Source organism: Onychostoma macrolepis, chromosome 17 (genome assembly GCF_012432095.1).
Source record: "Onychostoma macrolepis isolate SWU-2019 chromosome 17, ASM1243209v1, whole genome shotgun sequence".
In the NCBI taxonomy this organism is placed as follows: Eukaryota; Metazoa; Chordata; class Actinopteri; order Cypriniformes; family Cyprinidae; genus Onychostoma; species Onychostoma macrolepis.
The window spans coordinates 19,332,911-19,353,157 of NC_081171.1; the positions used below are offsets into that span (position 1 = coordinate 19,332,911).

The window sequence follows — 20,247 nt, forward strand, 5'->3', positions numbered from 1 at the left end:
CCACTTTGAAACAGTCCATTTTAAATGAGCCTTGGCCCACAGGACACAACGGCGCTTCTGGACCATGTTCACATATGGCTTCCTTTTTGCATGATAGAGCTTTAGTTGGCATCTGCAGATGGCACGGTGGATTGTGTTTACCGACAGTGGTTTCTAGAAGTATTCCTGGGCCCATTTAGTAATGTCAATGACAGAATCATGCCGATGAGTGATGCAGTGTCGTCTGAGGGCCTGAAGACCACGGACATCCAACAAAGGTCTTTGGCCTTGTCCCTTATGCACAGAGATTTCTCCAGTTTCTCTGAATCTTTTGATGATGTTATGCACTGTAGATGATGAGATTTGCAAAGCCTTTGCAATTTGACGTTGAGGAAAGTTGCTTTTAAAGTATTCCACAATCTTTTTACGCAGATTGGAGAGCCTCTGCCCATCTTTACTTCTGAGAGACTCTGCCTCTCTAAGACATCCCTTTTATAGCTAATCATGTTACAGACCTGATGTCAATTAACTTAATTAGTTGCTAGATGTTCCCCCAGCTGAATCTTTTCAAAATTTCTTGCTTTTTCAGCCCTTTGTTGCCCCCGTGCCAACTTTTTTGAGACCTATAGCAGGCATCAAATTTGAAATGAGCTCATTTAGTGGATAAAAGTGTAAAATTTCTTGTGATTTGAAAGCCTTTTAGTTTTCATTTTATTAAAATTTAAAAAACGTCCCAACATTTCAACAGGTTGTACAACCACTTAAATTACACTCAATGAAGTTTTTATAATAATAAAGTTACAATTACATAATAATATTTCTACTCCAATTTGTTTTTTAAATATAAACATTTAAATGGTGACTGTCATAACTTGATGGATTGATTCAAACTAATTAAACATTGAAGAACAGTAAAATTACAATGAATATGTTATATAGTGCAAATATTTAGCAAAATGCTCCTTTGTTTCTGAGGTAAATTGTTTACAAGCTGTTATATTGACATCTTTGTGCGGTTGAAACACTGATTGAGTGATTACACCAGACAGGATATGGGTTTCAGTATGTTGTACTCTTTCTTTTAACTTGCCTTCAGATGTTTATTCATGTTTATTTTTTGCTGAAACTGGTATTAAAGGGATAGTTCACCCAAAAATTCTGTCATTAATTACTCACCATGTCGTTCCAAACCCGTAAAACCTTTGTTCATCTTCGGAACACAAATTAAGATATTTTTGATTAAATCCGAGAGCTCTCAGACCCTCCATAGACAAATAGCCCATGTAACAGCAGGGTTTCAACCGTAATTTTACAAAGCTACGAGAATACTTTTTGTGTGCAAAGAAAACAAAAACAAAAATAACAGCTTTATTCAACAATTCTTCTCCTCCTCATCCCGTCTGCAGAGGTGCGCCGCCAATGTGGAAAGAGTATCAGGATTCATGCGCTTGCTTCTGCTTCATGTAAACCATGCATCGTTTACCACATGTGCACGATTGAACCCCTGATGTCACATGGAAAATTTTACCATTGTCCTTGCTACGTTTCTAGGCCTGGGACCATTTCAGTTGTGTTGCGGTCTATAGAGGGCCTGAGAGCTCTCGGATTTAATGAAAAATGTCTTAATTTGTGTTCCGAAGATGAACGAAGGTCTTACGAGTTTGGAACGACATGAGGGTGAGTAATTAATGACAGAATTTTCATTTTTGGGTGAACTATCCCTTTAAAGCGGAGAACATGATCAGTTCGCATCCCGCTGTTGCTTCTCTTGAACTGAGGCGCTGCAACGATCTGTCACTTCACATTAAACAGCACAAAAACGGCATTTAGTCTTTGAATACTGTGATAAAATGGACAGAATTTAAAATTTGAGACTTTGTTTCATATGAAAAGTAACAAAGCACAAATCTTATTGCGATTTATTGGATGGGAGCCGTGCTACAATATTGGCTGAAAACAGGCTAGACTAATCAATTCTTGGAATCTAAGAATTGATATTGTTTTGAATGAGAATTGATTTAAATCGAGAAATTGATCTTTTTTTTACCCAGCCCTATTACCGACAGCAACTTAGAGGGGAGTTTTGAAATACTCACATTTGCCTCAGAAAATCTAATTTTAAGTTAGGATGCTAAAGACTTTTTAAATGGAAGTTTAAAAAACCTTATTTGCTACTTAGTGTCAGAATAAACCTTGAAAAACCTGAAGGGGGATGAAACAAGACAGAAAGTAAATTGAACCAGCTGGATTAGCTGATCGTCCAATCGGAGACATACTCGTCCTTGTTCCGTGAGGTTTAGTACCGAATGTTTCTATATGCAGTCTTTTATAGCAGGAGTTTTTTTTTTTTTTTTAAAGGGAATGCTGTTCCACCGAGGTTTGCGGCTCAAAGCTGGGCTTATCTGCTCCCAGGTGTTGGACCTGTGGTGTTTGAGGAACAGAGTGAGGTCCACAGGTCTTCTCTGGATGTAGGCAGGGGTTAACGAGACAGGGTTTTACACCAGCTCAGCTCATGCAAGTCTAACTCCTACTCACAGCCGCAGGCAACACACACTTGCGCACACACACTCACACAGTCTCACGCTGAGAGGGAAACTCTCACCTCACCAAAGTGTCCATGCAGACAGACTTTTCCGTCTGCAGAGCTGTGAGTCACAGACATGAGGTAGAAAGAAAGAGTGTGTGTGTGTCTGTGTGTGTGTGTGCGTATCTTTCTACAGAGCTTGAAGGATGATGTTTCTTTTTAAGTTGAGAATTGAAGATTGAGAGTTGGCGATGTTTAATAATTCCTTTACACTAATGTTACTTAATATAACACTAGTTCCTTTTAACAACTAATAATGTAACATGGTAATTTCATGCTCTTGAACATGTATCATACTATTACCATGTTTTTTTCCTCTGAGTACTACGGTATACAACAGATTACTGTGGTATTACCATTCATTACATCACTGTACCATGGGAATACCATGGTATTCTCTGAAGTACATTCAGAGTACTATAATACTGTGATATGTAAATAGTACTTATTGTGTTAATACTATATAATTCTTTTAAGTACCTTTGGAGTACCATATAAATACCATTGTGGACTATCGTATTACCATCCGATACTATCATTGTACCATGGTGAATACCATCACAGTACCATGGTGTTGAATCAATCTCATCCTTGATATCAAAGAACTATGGTATTACTGTCGGTTACTATCAGTGTACAACCACAGTAGTTGTTGTGAGGTTTGAAAGGAACAATGACAATGGCTTTGACAATGAGCTGATGTGCTTAACAACACTTTGCTTGAGAGGTGTAGCTCTTTAGCAGGTCTGAAAAATAGACAACTCTCCTCTCATGCAGGGCAGAGCTGTGGAGACATTAACATTCTGATGCCTTAACGTCTCTGATGAATGTTCCAACTGCTGAGTCTTTCACTCTCTCTCCCTTTCTCTCTCTCTTTCGCACACACACACGGTCACTTATATACAATACGCATTGGCAGAACAATCCTCCTCCTTCACCCTCATTCATACGCACACAGACGTTGCATTTGCGTGCCTGTGACAAGAAGTTTTTTCTGCCTCTCTGAGGAGAGCTCACTTCTCCTGCCTCCTGCAGGGAACACCAGTCTATTTATAGATCAAGGGTTAGCAGGGTGGAGAGAGAGAACAGAGAGAGCAAGAGATGAGGAGAAATGAGAGAAGGGTGAGAAAATGCTGCAATTATGAAGCAAGTGTTGCACCGAGCCCTTGTGCGTGATGGGGAATGTGATGGTGAACGGCAGCGCTTTATCATTTATTTACACAGCACAGGTCATTCTCTTCTCTCGTCACAGACTTTGACCTGTTATGAGCTACACTAGACCCTTTTATATCCACATCACAACGCTGTTGAAATGAGTATTATTTATGTTGCTATTAAAAGCATTTGCAAGCATTTTTTAATTCGGTAATGCAGCATATTTCTAGGTGAAGCATATTCTATGAGAAAAAAAATGTAGGATAAGACTTAATTTAACCATCGGGAATTGATCATGAACAGTTGCCTATATATGGCTGGAGATTGAAAAATAAGAGGGCATGGTGACCTTAGAAAGTCATTTCAGAGGCATAGAAAGAGGCATACATGTATAGTAAGACCAGGTTTAAATGGGGTTTCAATGTTGACTTGAGGGATATTGCCCAGTGTTGTAATACTCGAGTCTGGACTTGGTCTTGTCTTCGACTCTGGAGCATTTGGAGCATTCAGTCTTGACTCGGACTACAACACTGCAGATACATTTTCTTTTTCTCGCACATATGATCACACTGTGCTGGACCAGAGCACACTATTTATACACTGTGGAGGCTCACGTGACACTGACTGAAAACCAGGCTTCATTCACCCCAATGGAAAGCATATTTACACCGACTGAATCGTTCAGACTCTGACTCGACCCTCTTCTGGTCTTAGTCTTTACTGGGACTCAACCTACAGCCTGGACTCATATTCATATGAGCTGGCTTCGACTACAACACTGATGTAGTCCATTCTTTTTTCATTTTCTTCCCCAAAGTACAACCATATACATTTAGTCAAGTTTTCTTGCACCACAAATGGCAATCATGTAGTTTATGTCTATTTTCCACCTCTTTTGGTGCTTCAGGTTAAACTGTTGTTGGTACTGTGCCTTTAGAGGAATAGTTCACCCAATAAAAAAAGAAAATTCTGTCATCATTTACTCACCCTCATTTTGCTTTGAACTGGTATGACTTCCTTTCTTCTGTGGAACACACAATAAAAGACATTTTCAAGAATGTTTAAACTCTTTTGCCTGTACAGTCCAAGTCAGTGAAGTCTTTAACATCACTGAATTTAAATTTTTTGGTTGAACTATTTCTTTAGGATTTCTATATGCAAATGACCTCTGTTATAATTGACCTATCGGTAAGCCCCTCCCCTCGAACGCAGACTAGCCAATGGCAGTCGAGTATCAGCTAAACGGGGAGCGGAACTCGGACATCTTTAGGTTTCAGCACCATAGAGAAACATTGGAAGATCCGAAGCTCGCATCGGTTTTATGGGGTTTATGCTTCAAAAATGGAAAAACGATGCGCTTGGGGTACTTGTAACACTGATTCCAGGTATCCTGAGAGGATGGGCAATATCATTTATTTTACTACATTTCCTGAATCCAAACAAAACAGAGCAAAATGTCCCTAAGTATTCACCCCAATACAAATGAAGACAAAAACGTTCATTTTCTGGTTGTCATACACTCATTAAGTTAGAGTTTTCATCTGCTCAAGCGAGACATTAATGTTATCTTGTGCTTTAGCAAGGTATCTCTGGCTAAAACTAGCTAACGTTAAAGTTAGTGAGTCCATGCTAACGTACAAACTTAAATAGCGAACTGTTCTCGCGTCTTGTACAGTGTAGGTCAAAAACAAATAAACGAAGGTCTACATTTCAGTGCCTCTCCATGTTAAACTGGTTAAATGTACATTAATTTAATCGTACCCTGCGATACATGAACAGTGTTGATCCTGCATGTTGTCATCCACGATCGTGATGACCGACCGTATATGAGACTTCTCCCGCTTACATTGTGATCTATAAACCCTCGCTTAGAGTTACCCACCGTATTTATTTTTAAATATTTTATAAATCCCTCCATGGAATATTTAATTCCCATTTGGTGACCTTCTGTGTCCAAAATTGTGCAAAAGCATCGTGGGACAAGGTTTTCACACTGCAGCTGTCATTGAAAGACAGTGAGCAACTCCGTTTGTTTGTCCAAAGGGAGCAACAGTAACTAAGGGGGGCGGGGCTTACCGATAGGTCAATTGGCTAATCTCTTACTAACTTCTCTCACTGTTATACATCAAGGCTTGTAATGTTAGTGAATTTTAAATAGTTATTGATATGTGAACATGGTCGGTTATATGCTAATGAGCTTACTGTTTTGGCATTGATACCATGATGATTTCTGAATGATTTTACAGCTTAGTTTCAGTAGATGGTTCATGTTGAATGCGTGTTAAAAAAACAACAAAAAAAACAAGGAATGGAGCAAGGGAAATCCTGTTTTCAGTGATGCATCCCCTTTAACTTTGTTGTATTTGTAACTTCTGGTATCACTTCTGCATGGTTATCAGTGGTGCTGATTCTGCTCACCATCATACAGATTGTAAAATCCCAGAGGAAGTTGACAAAATGCAGAGGAGGACAGTAATGTTAATGCTCTGTGGTGCGTAACAGTGTGGCCTCTGTTACATAGTATACACGAGGGCCTTAGAGTATGATTCTCCATGCTTGTAGCTGTGTGCTTTTGTTGAGTAATGTGTTTTGACATAACTCATATTCTCTCAAACCTCAGGACTAACATGACGTTTAAGGAACCAGACATGTATGGTTTGCAAAGGGGCATTCTGTTATTTCCATGCAATGATGTGCCTTTTTCTTCTCTTTTCTCTTCCCTTTTCCATGTCTCACGTCCTTTCTCCTCCTCACTCTTCCGTCTGCAGTGAGTGACAGCTGCTTCAGAAACCTTGCTGAGGACCGCAGTGGAATCAACCTCAAAGATCTTGTCCATGACCCGTCCTTGTAAGTGACTCACACACAATACACTGGCTATTTACAATACTACAGTGCCTATGCATCAGGTCCTGTTAAACACAGAAACATTGCCAGACAGTCATTGTGTCCCATTCCTAGTCTTTCTGTGCTGAATGAATGGTTGTCCTTCATGAAGATCAAGGCATGAAGTTCAAGGCCCTGTCCCCAGATCAAGACACACATGAAAAACACACAAAAAAACACATGGCAGCAGTGTTCAGTCTTGCTCCTGGAGGGCCAGTGTCCTGCAGAGTCCTTTAACCTGCCTCAACAAACTTGCCTGGAAGTTTCTAGTAATCCTGAAGCTGGTTCAATTAGGATTGGAGCTCTCCAAGAGCAGGATTGGACATCCCTGCCATAGCTTAACCCTCTTTACCATCCCTATGTGCCTCTGAATGCTGCCTTAAGCCGATCCCACACTGATGTGAACTACTACCCAACGATCCAGACTAATATGTGGACTTGGTGGAGGACTGCAAGCGTTTAGGTCGGCATTTGTGACAAGACCCAAGAGTCCATCCCTGACAAAGGAGGACAGCAGCTACAATTTCTTACTCGGTCTGTGTGCATTACCGTTCATGCATTGTTGCAAACATTATTGATTCTGTGAATCGACAGAATTTGAAGCAAAGCTTCTATACAATTTCCAAGAATTGAGGTGCATAGGCTTTTGTCAGTTTCCAAGTAAGCAAGGTTCTTTACAGGGTATCAAGTTGATATAATAAATGCTTCTGAGTAACATCTTGTTGCTGGGTTTACCAAAGTTTGCAAGGGTTATGGCATCAGATCTTTGAAAGATATTTAATGGTTGAATTTTAGACTAGCAAGTAAACATGTTTCTTAAACACCCCTTAATGGTTAGTAAAAAAGCAACTGTGTTTGGCTGATGATGATCCCTTTTCTGAAAGAAACCGAATGCAGGGGTCTCCAAATTAGCAAGGACTTTTTCTTTCTGAACGGCCTCTAAATTGTGGTTTTTGTCTGGAATGTTCCTCAAAGTTGACCAGACTAAAAGCCAGTAGTCAAACATCTTAGTCCATAAGACCAGCCAATATATAAACAATTAAGGAACCCCTTTGATGTAATTTAATTTGTGTAGATAGTAAGGAGTTTAAGTGAAAGTATCGATTACAAAAAAGGTGGATCTACTTTTGACTAGGTGCATATGAGATGCTAAACTAGCATATTTACTTTCCTCTGTCATTCATTAAAGGTCATGAAAAAATGACCACATGCAGAACTGAACTGCTGGAGACTGCACTTAGGAGTGCTTGTGTGCAGAGTATGTCAGCATGCACTCTTGCAAATAGGCGTAGCGAGGACTCTTCATATAATGCAGGCCTCTCGTATGGCAGCTACTTCTCGTATACTTCAGCAGAGACCTCTCGTGCTTTGAGAAACCTTTAACAATCTTTCAGCAAGAAGGAGAGCTCATTGTCCTTCCACCTCTCTGTATAAATGCTGGCTTCTCTAGGTAATCTGAAGGTTGGAAGGCCTCAAGGTACATCCAAATCAAATGTTCACTAACAACCTGTCTAAAAAGATGCACCAGACCCATTTCCTTGGGAAGGAAAGCTTAATACAGAAAACACTACCTACTGAGCTATTGGTACTTGAAACTCAGCAAGGGTGCAATGCTCCATCCTAATAATTGAATTATGTGGGGTTTTTGGTGTTGTGGCATTATCGGTAAAGCTGTAGGGTCATACTGTAAGTCTCTATTGATGGATTAGGAATTGATGGGGAATTGTTCCAAGACTGCATCTGTTTCTACTTTGAACAAAGCTTTGGTTTTGATACTAGAGCAATTCTACGTACCTGGACCAAGGTCAGAGGAGTGACAGAGACAGCAGGAATGTAGGTCTCTGAAAGATGTCGGAGAGGAAGAGAAGCATGGGGTGCAGCCAGAAGGTAGAGAGAGTTCAGAGTATTGATGGATAAGGTATGTGTGTGTTGTCTGTTGACTGGTGAGCTCCATCTCCAGTGCTCTGTCAGCTCAGGTGAATTGATTCATTGGATGAGCTGTCAGTTTTACTAACGAGGTGTGGTAAAAATAGAGCTGAATTAATCATAGTGGGGACACACACGGCTCATCGTCCTCTGGATAGAGATGATTCCGACGTCTTCACCTACAGAGAGGTGAACATGCAGACGTTTGAGAGAGGGACAGCTGAGCACTCACCTGAGAAACAGAGATGGACGTGTCTTCACCCCAGAGCAGAAAAGTGTCACCAAGGTCGTAGTTCCTTATGAGAGCGACTTTTATTTGCTGTGGGCCTGCAGACAGTTATTTATTAACTCGCTAAAGTGGGATAGTTCACCCAGAAATGAAAATTCTGTCATTAATTACTCACCCTCATGTCGTTCCAAACCTGTAAGACCTTCGTTCATCTTCAGAACAGAAATTAAGATATTTTTGATGAAATCTGAGAGCTTTATGACCCTCCATAGACAGCAACACAACTACCACGTTCAAGGCCCAGAAAGGTAGTAAGGACATCATTAATATAGTCCATGTCACATCAGAGGTTTAACCATTGGTTCAACTATCCCTTTGTGACAGTAGAGAGGAGACAGGAAATTGGGAGAGATTGGATTGGGATGGGATCATAACTGAACCTGCATTGCCTGCATAAGCGCCACAGCTCAACGTATCAAAATCTGCCTCAAAACGCATCCGCGTTTGTCGACCCCAGAGGGTTAAAGTCAACATTAAATCAAAATTGACAATTCTTCTTCTTCTTTTTTTTTTTTAAAATCAAATATTACTGTATTTATTCTAAATGTCTTGTCTGTGCACATCATTATTTTTGTAAATTTGATGCACACTTGTAATCTTTAATCAAAGTAATTCCCCTTCTTTTTGCAATGTCATCTCTTTTCTGATGGTGTTTTCAGGGCAGGACAACCTGTCACTCATATGATCACAACAATAGCAAACGACACCGATCCAATCAATTCTTGATGAACAAAATCAAGTCCCACACTATATTTTTTCTGGTTAAAGAAGCCATTTCACTTGGATATACATCACTATAGGCAAGAAAAGTCTATCACAACTTCTGTTTCATGCCGACTTTAATACTGGCTGCCTTTTCTGTATTTACAGTGAGTACAAGTTGGACACCTAATTCACTACAGGACATGCTGTATCAGATAACTGCGTAAACACGTTCAGAACATCTGTGCTAAATGCAGTTTGCATGATTCTTAGTGCTCAAATGTAGAGGATGCTTTACTTAGTCTCTTCTAACTGAAACTATTTTAAACTTCCTGTTTACAGCAGGCGTGATTTGCGCATTGCTAGTTGCACTAGGAAAGCAGTGCTCTATTAACACTAAAAGTATTACTTAATATTATTTAATACATTAAATAATGGCAATTGCTTGAAGTACTCACTATGAAACACTAGCTATGATTCCATCACCCTGTTTTTATGCGCATTTTGAAGTATCGCATCAGAAATGACTGATAGAAACACCACATTTCAAAAAAAATATATAAAAAATTTACGCTCGCTTAAGGTGGTTTTTGACTGCGGGTTAATGTGAATAATGGGAGATGGAAACGCATTTTGCTAATAAATTCCTCTACGTGCATCAAAAAATCATGTTGCTTTGCGCTATGGGACGGCATAGCTTGACTAACTGGACCGATCTTGTTGCGCAACATCTGAAATGTTGTTATGGTCATTCTTAAATGCCTGAGCAAAGTCTGTCGTCAAAGTATTTCTGTATAATTGCCTCCCAAACAGCAGGCATCCACCTCCGAAAGCAATGACCGCATTTATTGTGTTTAGTCTGCTCGCACTAAGGCGCAAGTAATTTATTATTTAAAAAAAATTATTATATTCAGTGGCTTCTCCTACTTTTCTTAGTGATATTGCCAGTTTACCAGGAAGTGACGATTTTGTTCTCTTTGACTCAATGGATGGAAACGGTGCTTATTCGCAAATGTTTTATGCGATATTCCAATTTTGCGCACAAGTTAAATGTGCAACTTTGGATGGAAACCCAGCTACTGTTTTAGCGGATTTAGTGCCTCGCTAAACTTGATTGCAGGTGGAAAATGAACAACATGCTGTTTTTATGCACTGAAATACTAAAAAAAATTGGTTTAACATGGTTAATAAATTGTCCGCTTAGGTGAGCATGGTTGGCTATTAGTTACATCCATGCACTGCACCACAGAGTTTTGAAGTTTTCAACCTCTTTTCAGGTTGAAACCTTTAATAAAGCAGTAAACACAGACACGTTAACATACTTGTTTGGGTTTGAGAAAGGCTGTGCAGCCCAACCCACATACACACTCATTAATAAAGCCATAATCGATCACAGATTCAGAAGACTCTCCAGTCAGATTCAGCATTCTTCCTTCACTTTCCTTTGTTCGTGTGTACTCACTCACACAAACAAAATACCCAGGTTGAAATCCCAAACTCATCTCCGTCTTAAAGCACCTCTCCCCAAACCCCCAATCTTCACACACCAGCGGTTTCCCTGGCAACCGGATTAAAGAGCTCTGCATCTTTGTGTTCAGCATATTCTTCTTTTAGTCTCCGCTCTTCGTGTCTCTCTCTCCCTCTCTCTTTCTTTCTGTTTCTCGATTTCTTGCTCTTTTGTGGGCATTACACCATTGTAGTTAGATGGACAGATACATCAAGAGAAGATAGATCATATAGATAGATCAGTACTTCATGAGTAGATGCAAAACATCAATGTAATCAACACAGAATATACAAATAAGCTCCAGAAAGCCAAACCGAAAAAAGGGATCCTGACACATGCACTTGTCCTTGTTAAAAAAATCCACTTTAGTTAAACCCATAGTGCTGTGGTTGGCCTATGCGCTCTGGACAAACGCCGAAACATGATGCTCACGCAGGTGATACAAGTTCGAGTCTGGCTTGCATCATATCCTGATCCCATTCTTTGTAACAGGCAACTGATTTCCAACTTTACTGTGCTAGTTTGCATCTTGCATCACCTCTGTCTTCTCGCGTAATAACAAATTAGACTTAAATGAGCACAAAACATTGATTTGTCAAAAATCAAAAATGAAATGTGCCCACATTCTGTCCGAGCTGCTCTCTATTTATTGCTAGTTGCAGTACTATAAGCAGCCACTAGTGTGTGCTGCACTTCAAAATTTAAATATGGTTTGCTCAAAAGTTTTGTGCATGTCTTTTCAAATTTCCTCTCTCTCCAGAGAATTTACACCATATAGAAGTACAAATATACGTTTATATAGGAAACTGGCACTTGAAACCTAGCTGTTGAGCTTATCCACCTGTTTTGTGGCCTAAAAACAGGGCTGTCAAAGTTGAATCCTCTGTGAGCCATCACCCCTGTGAATGCAGAAGCGAATAAAACAGCAGGAGCCCTGTGAAAGAAGAGAAAATTCTTCTTTAACTGTCATTCCTGTTGTGGGTGGAGTGTGTGGGGATGTATTTTGACAGCTTTCTGGTACCTCTGGCATTGTGTTGCTCTTTCTCTTTCTCCTTCCTGCACTCTGTCACATTGTGTTTTTTTCCCCTCTCTCGCTCCCCATTTCTCCCCTGCTGTTGGGACTGAACATACACTAACGGTTGTTGTCGTTTGTGTGTTTCACCCACAGGCTCGGAGGCATAATCTCTGCATACAAAATAGTCCCTGATGAGATTGACGAGATCAAGGTAACGCTTCCTCTCACCCCTTCAGTGAGGCCATGAGGCACATCCATACACACCTTTGCACACTGCTGCCCCCTAGAGGGCAGTAATTGTGCTGCACTCATAGTCATAACATGCTCTTCTTGAAGTTTATCTGAGCTCACATATGGAAAAATGCAATGAAAGTATCTAAAAAGGATTTGGACACTTGAGCTGCATTTAAAAAAATAAAAACATCATTGCACTAGAAAACACAAGCACACTTTTTTAACCAAAACATGCAATCTCATCTCAACCAAAGGAATACTGTGAGGTTTTAAAATGATAAAACAAATATTTGTGGATCATGTTCATAGTTAATGCGATGAACTTCACCACTTTATACATCCACTAAAAATCACCTCGTCGGCTAGTTGGTTAAAAGTCTGTTGCTGCAATGAGGCAATGACTTGCATGTGCAAATACTTTTTGGAGCCACTGTATATGATATTTTTTGCTGGTAACAGCAGTTTAAAATGTAATATTTAATTTATCAGGCCAGACTATATGCCTGAAATAGCTGATGTGATGTTGCACCACTAAATTGAGGGCGACTGTTCATACGGTGCACAAATGCACACACGCAAATGTACCTTTGTGCACTGTACAAAATTACTGCTGAACATTTTGTGTTGATATTCAGTGTGTTTATGTGCATTTAAAGGAGACGCTGGTGGACTGGTGCGACGAGAAGGAGCTCAACTTGATCCTGACCACCGGTGGAACGGGTTTTGCACCCCGTGATGTCACGCCTGAGGTACATGGGAGCCCACCTGTTTGTGTTTGTGTCCATGTGAGTGTGTGTTTCTGCCCCCATCCCCATGTGTCCTTGTTTTTCTGAGTCTGACTGTGAGTGAGAGAGAGAGAGAAATTGTCTCGTTTGTATATTTGTGTGCAATTTATTTTTCCATTCACTTGCATGCTGTTTGGTTGATGATTTCTTGTGAAACAAACAGTTCTTGGAAAATGTGACTCTTTAAAGGCTTTTCACAGACTTTTTAGAAACTTTTAGACTTTTTACCTGTATATACAAAATGACCAGCTCATGTCCAGCCCAAGTGGAAAAATGCGCTGTTGCTGCCAGATCTTGATTGCCAAAAATTACATTGCGTTTGATGCAAAACTCAAAAAAATCTGTAACTGTATATTTTCGTGCTTTCTCAAGCAAAGCAAATTTTGAAAGTCCACTGAAAACATATCTTACATTTTTGGTCATAGACAAAGTTGAAGATATGTGGTAAAGTGGTAAGTGGTAAATAAAAAAAAATAATAATAAAAAAATATATACAGTATATAAATATGTATATAACATTTTAAATAGTAACAAGCATCAGGAAAAAGGAAACAAATCATCAGAACATTTTGAACATTCTGAAGATTTCTTTTGTTTTCAGTATGCTTGTGTCGCTTACAGTTAAATTCCTTCTCTGATTTTATTCTTGTTTGCAACGTTACATTATTTAAAAGATATTATTGTTTGTGGTTTTTGCATGGTCTGTTTATTGGAGTAATGAAGGAGTTTTAACTCCTATTCACTAGGAATAAAAAAACAAAAAACATTCAGTCGATGCAGAGACATATAGACCGGGGGAATCCCCCCATCTCCCCACCCTCGAATATTACGTATCATAACGTAACTATGTGTAAACATTATTTGGCAGTTTTTACTTGGAAAATTAGCTATATGTTTTCTAGCATTCGAATAACTATGGGATAAACCATAATCATAATCTAAATCATAATCTTAGCACTCAGCATACCCGGTTAAAAAAAATCACCGCTCGCCACTCGTGTGTGTGTGTGTGTGTCTGTGTGTGTACCTGTAGACCTCTACACAAAAGTGCTGTAATTGATGAGTGAAAAACAGTGTATCTATATGAGAGTCTGGTGGGGATTGTGCCTGGTGGAGCGACGCTGTGTAGCTTTTTTTGATGTACCCTGCACTCCTTCTCCTTTTTACTAATGTGAGTGTTTGAAGTGTCATTCAATTCAAGGGCACAGTGCGTCACATCGGAGAGAAATTCTCTCCTTCTTTTAGCCAGAGATCCCTTTCGTTTTCTTCTCCTCCCCTCCCTGCTGCACACTTTTCTTCTGACTTTGCGTGTGTTCTTGAATGTGTTTGTTTGAATATGACTGTGTGCGGGTGTGTGTGTGTTCCACCGGGATGGGACGGCGGAGGTGGAGGGACGTGTGTCCCAGGGGATGCTGGGAAGGGTTCAGTGAACGGGGGTTTCAGATGGAAGAGTAGAGACATCAAAGGCCCACAGGAAATGTGTTTGTAATGAAAAATCTCAGCGATGGGCTGTGATTGTCATGAGTGTTGTGCTAATGCCACTGCTGTGAAGAACAATTGACTCTAAACAATGAATTAGCTTAGCCTGTTAGCATGCATGACTGCAAATCATAAAAAAATGATGTTAAGCAGGGTCCTCATATTTTGTGGCTTTTACATTTTTTTCATATACTGAACAAAATTGGCAACACATACCCAGACAAAACTGGAAGGCCACTCACTGTCTAACAAATATTAGAAAACCCTGCTATACAGGCTATATATATATTCCATTTTACCTGGAAATGATAATTGTCATGTCTTTCCAAATCTGTTTATATGACTTTATTTCTCCTAAGGAACATACACACTGAAAGAATTTGGTGTAGGATTAAATTTGTGACAATTTTCATTCAGAAATTGCTAGTAATTTCACAAAGAATCACAAAGAAATTGCAAGTAATTAAAAAAAAAGTGTTTTTAATAAAGACTGAAATAGTATTTCCTAGTAAAGCCTACTCCAATAACTGTTTTATATACATCGTGACATCAAGTCAGTACTAAAATTTAGTTATTATACTAATTTTATAGTCAGTTATCCTTTGATTAATATTAATGACATAATGAACAGGAGGAAGATGTGAGACTCGAGAGCTCTATAAATAAATATGAAAAAACAAAGATAAATGAAGCAGAATCCTGCAAGTCAGACAACACTCATGCACTAAATCTCTACTGTAGAAAGACTGCTTTCCCTCCCTTATTATCGACTTGTACTGGAACTTTTGACATCCCTAAAAGATAAGATTGATGGTTTATGCACCTGTTGTTGCTTATAGATGTGTGTTCTCTTGTCTGCAGGCCACCAGAGAGGTGATCGAGCGTGAAGCTCCAGGGATGGCTCTAGCAATGCTCATGGGCTCCCTAAATGTCACGCCACTCGGCATGCTGTCCAGGTGAATGCACATGCACAGACATGTCCTCTCATCTCACTCCTTTGCTCTGCCTGTCCCTCTCAAACACGCAAGAGTAAAAGATGTGTTTGGAATACTAATTGGATTAAATACTAATCATCTCCTTCCTGTAGACCCGTATGTGGAATCAGGGGCAAAACCCTCATCATTAATTTACCTGGGAGCAAGAAGGGCTCACAGGTAAGCTGTTTGTCTCTCTGTGTGTGTGGCTGTCTAATGATGCAAATATATTCTGATCATTTCCTCGTCTTCAATTATTATACTGAAAGTACCACAAAGTATATCATATTTATAGAGTCAACAGAATCAATCTATCTATGTAATACATACAGAAAAATGTATTTTTATTTCATATAAATTACAGTACAAATACATCAGAATTGCTTTGATTGAAAAAAATAAATAAATCTGTTCTGAAAAACACATATTTTATGTATAAGGATGAATAAACAATGACAAAAAGTTAAAAATGAGGACACGCCCCTCCGCTTCCTTTGCCTCTCACATATACGTTTACCCTCGTTTACCGTGTTAACATTATGGCCAATCCTATTACAGCTCCTTCCCATGAAGTTCCGCTGATAGGGCCGTGGTATTAATCTCCATTACCCATCAGCCCCATCCACGGAGCACTCCGCTGTCACTGCCTCTTTGAAGTCCAGAAGCCGAGCCGATAAGGGGATTAAACTTTGAAGAACCCCTTTATGCTCGGTCTAGCTCAGCTACAGCACTCCCCCTCTCACTTCCTAAATAAAAGCATCCCTCCATCCCACGTCCACGACCTATAAAAGCAGCCTCCTCACAGCCCCGGCTCCTCCTCTATGACAGCGACTCTCTTCTGGACTCAGTTTGCCCTTCTTGCTTTTAAAAAGGAGACAGACCCAGGCCACAACGCCACAGGTTTAGAAAGACTCTGATTCGTAGAGAGATTCTGCAAAACCTTTAGATCGCAGCAAGCGTTTTGATACAGGCAAATTGTTAACATTTAAGTAAACTGAGTGAGTAAGATACAGGACCTCAGATGTGTGATCCCATTGTTTCAGTTTGCACTAGAATGTCACCTGGAAACACAAACACAATCCTCATAGGGCCATAAATTGTTAAATAAATACAATGAGTGTTTCTTCAAGCTTGGGCACTTTCCTAAAGTCCTGAATGTTTCCACCACATCTACAATGGCCCTGTCCCAAATGGAACACTTCACGTGCACTTGCGGTCTTATGGACTTACAGTGGCCGCCGCGTGCACATGTCCGTTAAGTTCACGAGACAGTAGGGTGTCCCAATCGTCATTTTAGCGAGCACCCCCTTTGCGGCCGCTATGTGCCCTTCACTGACGGCTGAAGGTCTGGGAACTTTGGCCGCTTTGAATGGCCAAGGCCTGCCCAAGAGTCCATATGACTGACAGGTAAACCAATCATGTTTCGTTTTGTGCCGCGTCATGTTTAGGGCATGGAAATGTCGCCACAATAACAGACCGGTGTGTAAAACTAAAATAACATATTTTAAAGATTCTATGCTGCGAACTTTAAATTTTTCACATACTTTTGAAAATTCAGTGTTTAGTTGATCCTGACAAGTGCTCATCACAGTTGTAAACAAAATAAAAGTTTTGTTTACATAATAATATATGTGTGTATTTATTATGTGTATATATAAATACAAACGCATGCATATAAGAAAAATATGTTGTTTATGTATTAAATATATTTATATATAATTTAAATATGTTGTTTATGTATTAAATATTTATATATAATTTAAAATATAATAATATAAATATATAAATGTATATACAGTGGGGCAAAAAAGTATTTAGTCAGCCACCAATTGTGCAAGTTCTCCCACTTAAAAAGATGAGAGAGGCCTGTAATTTTCATCATAGGTATACCTCAACTATGAGAGACAAAATGAGAAAAAAAAAATCCAGAAAATCACATTGTAGGATTTTTAAAGAATTTATTTGCAAATTATGGTGGAAAATAAGTATTTGGTCAATAACAAAATTTCAACTCAATACTTTGTTATATACCCTTTGTTGGCAATCACAGAGGTCAAATGTTTTCTGTAAGTCTTCACACACTGTTGCTGGTATTTTGGCCCATTCCTCCATGCAGATCTCCTCTAGAGCAGTAATGTTTTGGGGCTGTCGCTGGGCAACACGGACTTTCAACTCCCTCCAAAGATTTTCGATGGGGTTGAGATCTGGAGACTGGCTAGGCCACTCCAGGATCTTGAAATGCTTCTTACGAAGCCACTCCTTCGTTGCCCGGGCGGTTTGTTTGGGATCATTGTTATGCTGAAAGACCCAGCCACGTTTCATCTTCAATGCCCTTGCTGATGGAAGAAGGTTTTCACTCAAAATCTTACGATACATGGCCCCATTCATTCTTTCGTTTACACGGATCAGTCGTCCTGGTCCCTTTGCAGAAAAACAGCCCCAAAGCATGATGTTTCCACCCCATGCTTCACAGTAGGTATGGTGTTCTTTGGATGCAACTCAGCATTCTTTGAGTTTTTACCAAAAAGTTCTATTTTGGTTTCATCTGACCATATGACATTCTCCCAATCCTCTTCTGGATCATCCAAATGCTCTCTAGCAAACTTCAGACGGGCCGGACATGTACTGGCTTAAGCAGGGGGACACGTCTGGCACTGCAGGATTTGAGTCCCTGGCGGCGCAGTGTGTAACTGATGGTAGCCTTTGTTACTTTGGTCCCAGCTCTCTGCAGGTCATTCACTAGGCCCCCCCGTGTGGTTCTGGGATTTTTGCTCACAGTTCTTGTGATCATTTTGACCCCACGGGGTGAGATCTTGCGTGGAGCCCCAGATCGAGGGAGATTATCAGTGGTCTTGTATGTCTTCCATTTTCTAATAATTGCTCCCACAGTTGATTTCTTCACACCAAGCTGCTTACCTATTGCAGATTCAGTCTTCCCAGCCTGGTGCAGGTCTACAATTTTGTTTCTGGTGTCCTTTGACAGCTCTTTGGTCTTGGCCATGGTGGAGTTTGGAGTTGGACTGTTTGAGGTTGTGGACAGGTGTCTTTTATACTGATAACAAGTTCAAACAGATGCCAGATGACCGCGAGGGTTTAGGGTGCGATTTGGGACAGGGCCAATAATGCACAGGGTTTAGCAGAATTATGTGACAGATAAATAAATTAAAAAATGTCCGATTCATTTGTCTTGCTAATGTAGCTAGCATTTTATTTTATGTATTCTAAATACACGTGATTAATCACATTTTCCCACTTTAATTTGACAAACTTATGGGTTTGTTAGAAATTACATAATATTTACTTATCATATGCCTCAAATGTCTCGAAGTAAAACCCCTATTTCTTTTCTCTATAAAGAAATTGTTTTAACTTATAAACCTTTAAAAACATGCCTACTGTCCTAACTTAGTTGTTAACCAGTTGTATATGCTTTTGTTAAAGCCATCAGTTCACATTGTTTCAACTTATTTTATAAATAATCGTGTTTAACAGCAGAATTCCAGATGAAAAACTAAATTACCAATGATTACAAAAAAAGATCTCCACCAATAAACTGTGTGTCCACCCAAGCATTTTTAGCCAGCTGAAAATGCCAGGTGCTCTACTGAAAACACCCAGCTGTGAGTGCTTGAGAGTGATTCTAAGTGATTCTTTTTTTTTCAGTTGAGACACTTTGGCTGTTATTATGCGGAATATCTGGAAGTGTAACTGATTCTGGATCTGATTTCTCAGATAGTTTATTTATGAATTAGTGCTGTCAAACGATTAATCGTGATTAATCGCGACCAAAATAAAAGTTTTGTTTACATAATAATATATGTGTGTATTTATTATGTGTATATATAAATACAAACACAAGCATGCATATAAGAAAAATATGTTGTTTATGTATTAAATATATTTATATATAATTTAAAATATAATAATATAAATATATAAATGTATATACATGTAAATATTGTCAAAATATATACTGTGTGTGTGTGTATTTATATACATAATAAATATACACAATACACATACATATATTATGTAAACAAAACCTTTTATTTTGGATGCGATTAATCGCAATTAATCATTTGACATGCACTATTATGAATATAAAAATGTTGACACAATATAAAGTACTTGCTCTGGCCCTTTTTTTAAAAATGTTTTTGTTCCGTTGTTGTGCTTCTTGTTGTCGTCTTTTGCTGTTGTACAAGGAGGATGTGGCTGTTGGTCGGTGTGGAATTTGTCCCGCCCGTCCTCCACTGTGATTGGACGGCTGACTAAAAAGTGACAATGATGAGTGCTGCACTGTACCCAAAACTGAACAAACTTCAACTCTTGATGCCACAAAAAATATGCACAGTGCTCAGTGGGAAGAAAATGCTCAGCGCCCAGCGAAAAAATATGCTAGCCTCGGTAAAAAATGCTTTGGTGGACACGCGGCTTAAAAGAATTGTGGTGAGAAAATCATAGCAAAACAACACTTTTGCGCCCACTTCCATGAAACACTGTGAATGATGTAATAGTCAGTCTCTCAGCGCTCCGTTATATACAGTATTCATATTTTGAAATAATTATTATAATTATTTCTATTTTTATGTCTGTAATTCGATTGTCATTCACAATGCTTTTTGGGATTTTAGATCTTTTTCTCTTTAAAGCTGTCAAGTATACGGTCTTGTATTTTGGCTGATTTTCAAATACTTTTTTTTTTACTTCATTTTTATTTATTTTTTTACTTCAA

The 20,247-nt window shown here is 39.2% G+C and overlaps 1 protein-coding gene across 1 annotated transcript in view; it reads left to right on the forward strand.

The window, feature by feature from the left end:
* The window catches only part of gphna (gephyrin a), an 89,375-nt gene that overhangs the window by 27,005 nt on the left and 42,123 nt on the right, over window positions 1–20,247 (forward strand). The window contains 5 exon segments of the mRNA XM_058749338.1: window positions 6,487–6,565; window positions 12,194–12,251; window positions 12,931–13,023; window positions 15,400–15,494; window positions 15,626–15,692. Coding sequence (XP_058605321.1) covers window positions 6,487–6,565; window positions 12,194–12,251; window positions 12,931–13,023; window positions 15,400–15,494; window positions 15,626–15,692 — 392 coding nt within the window.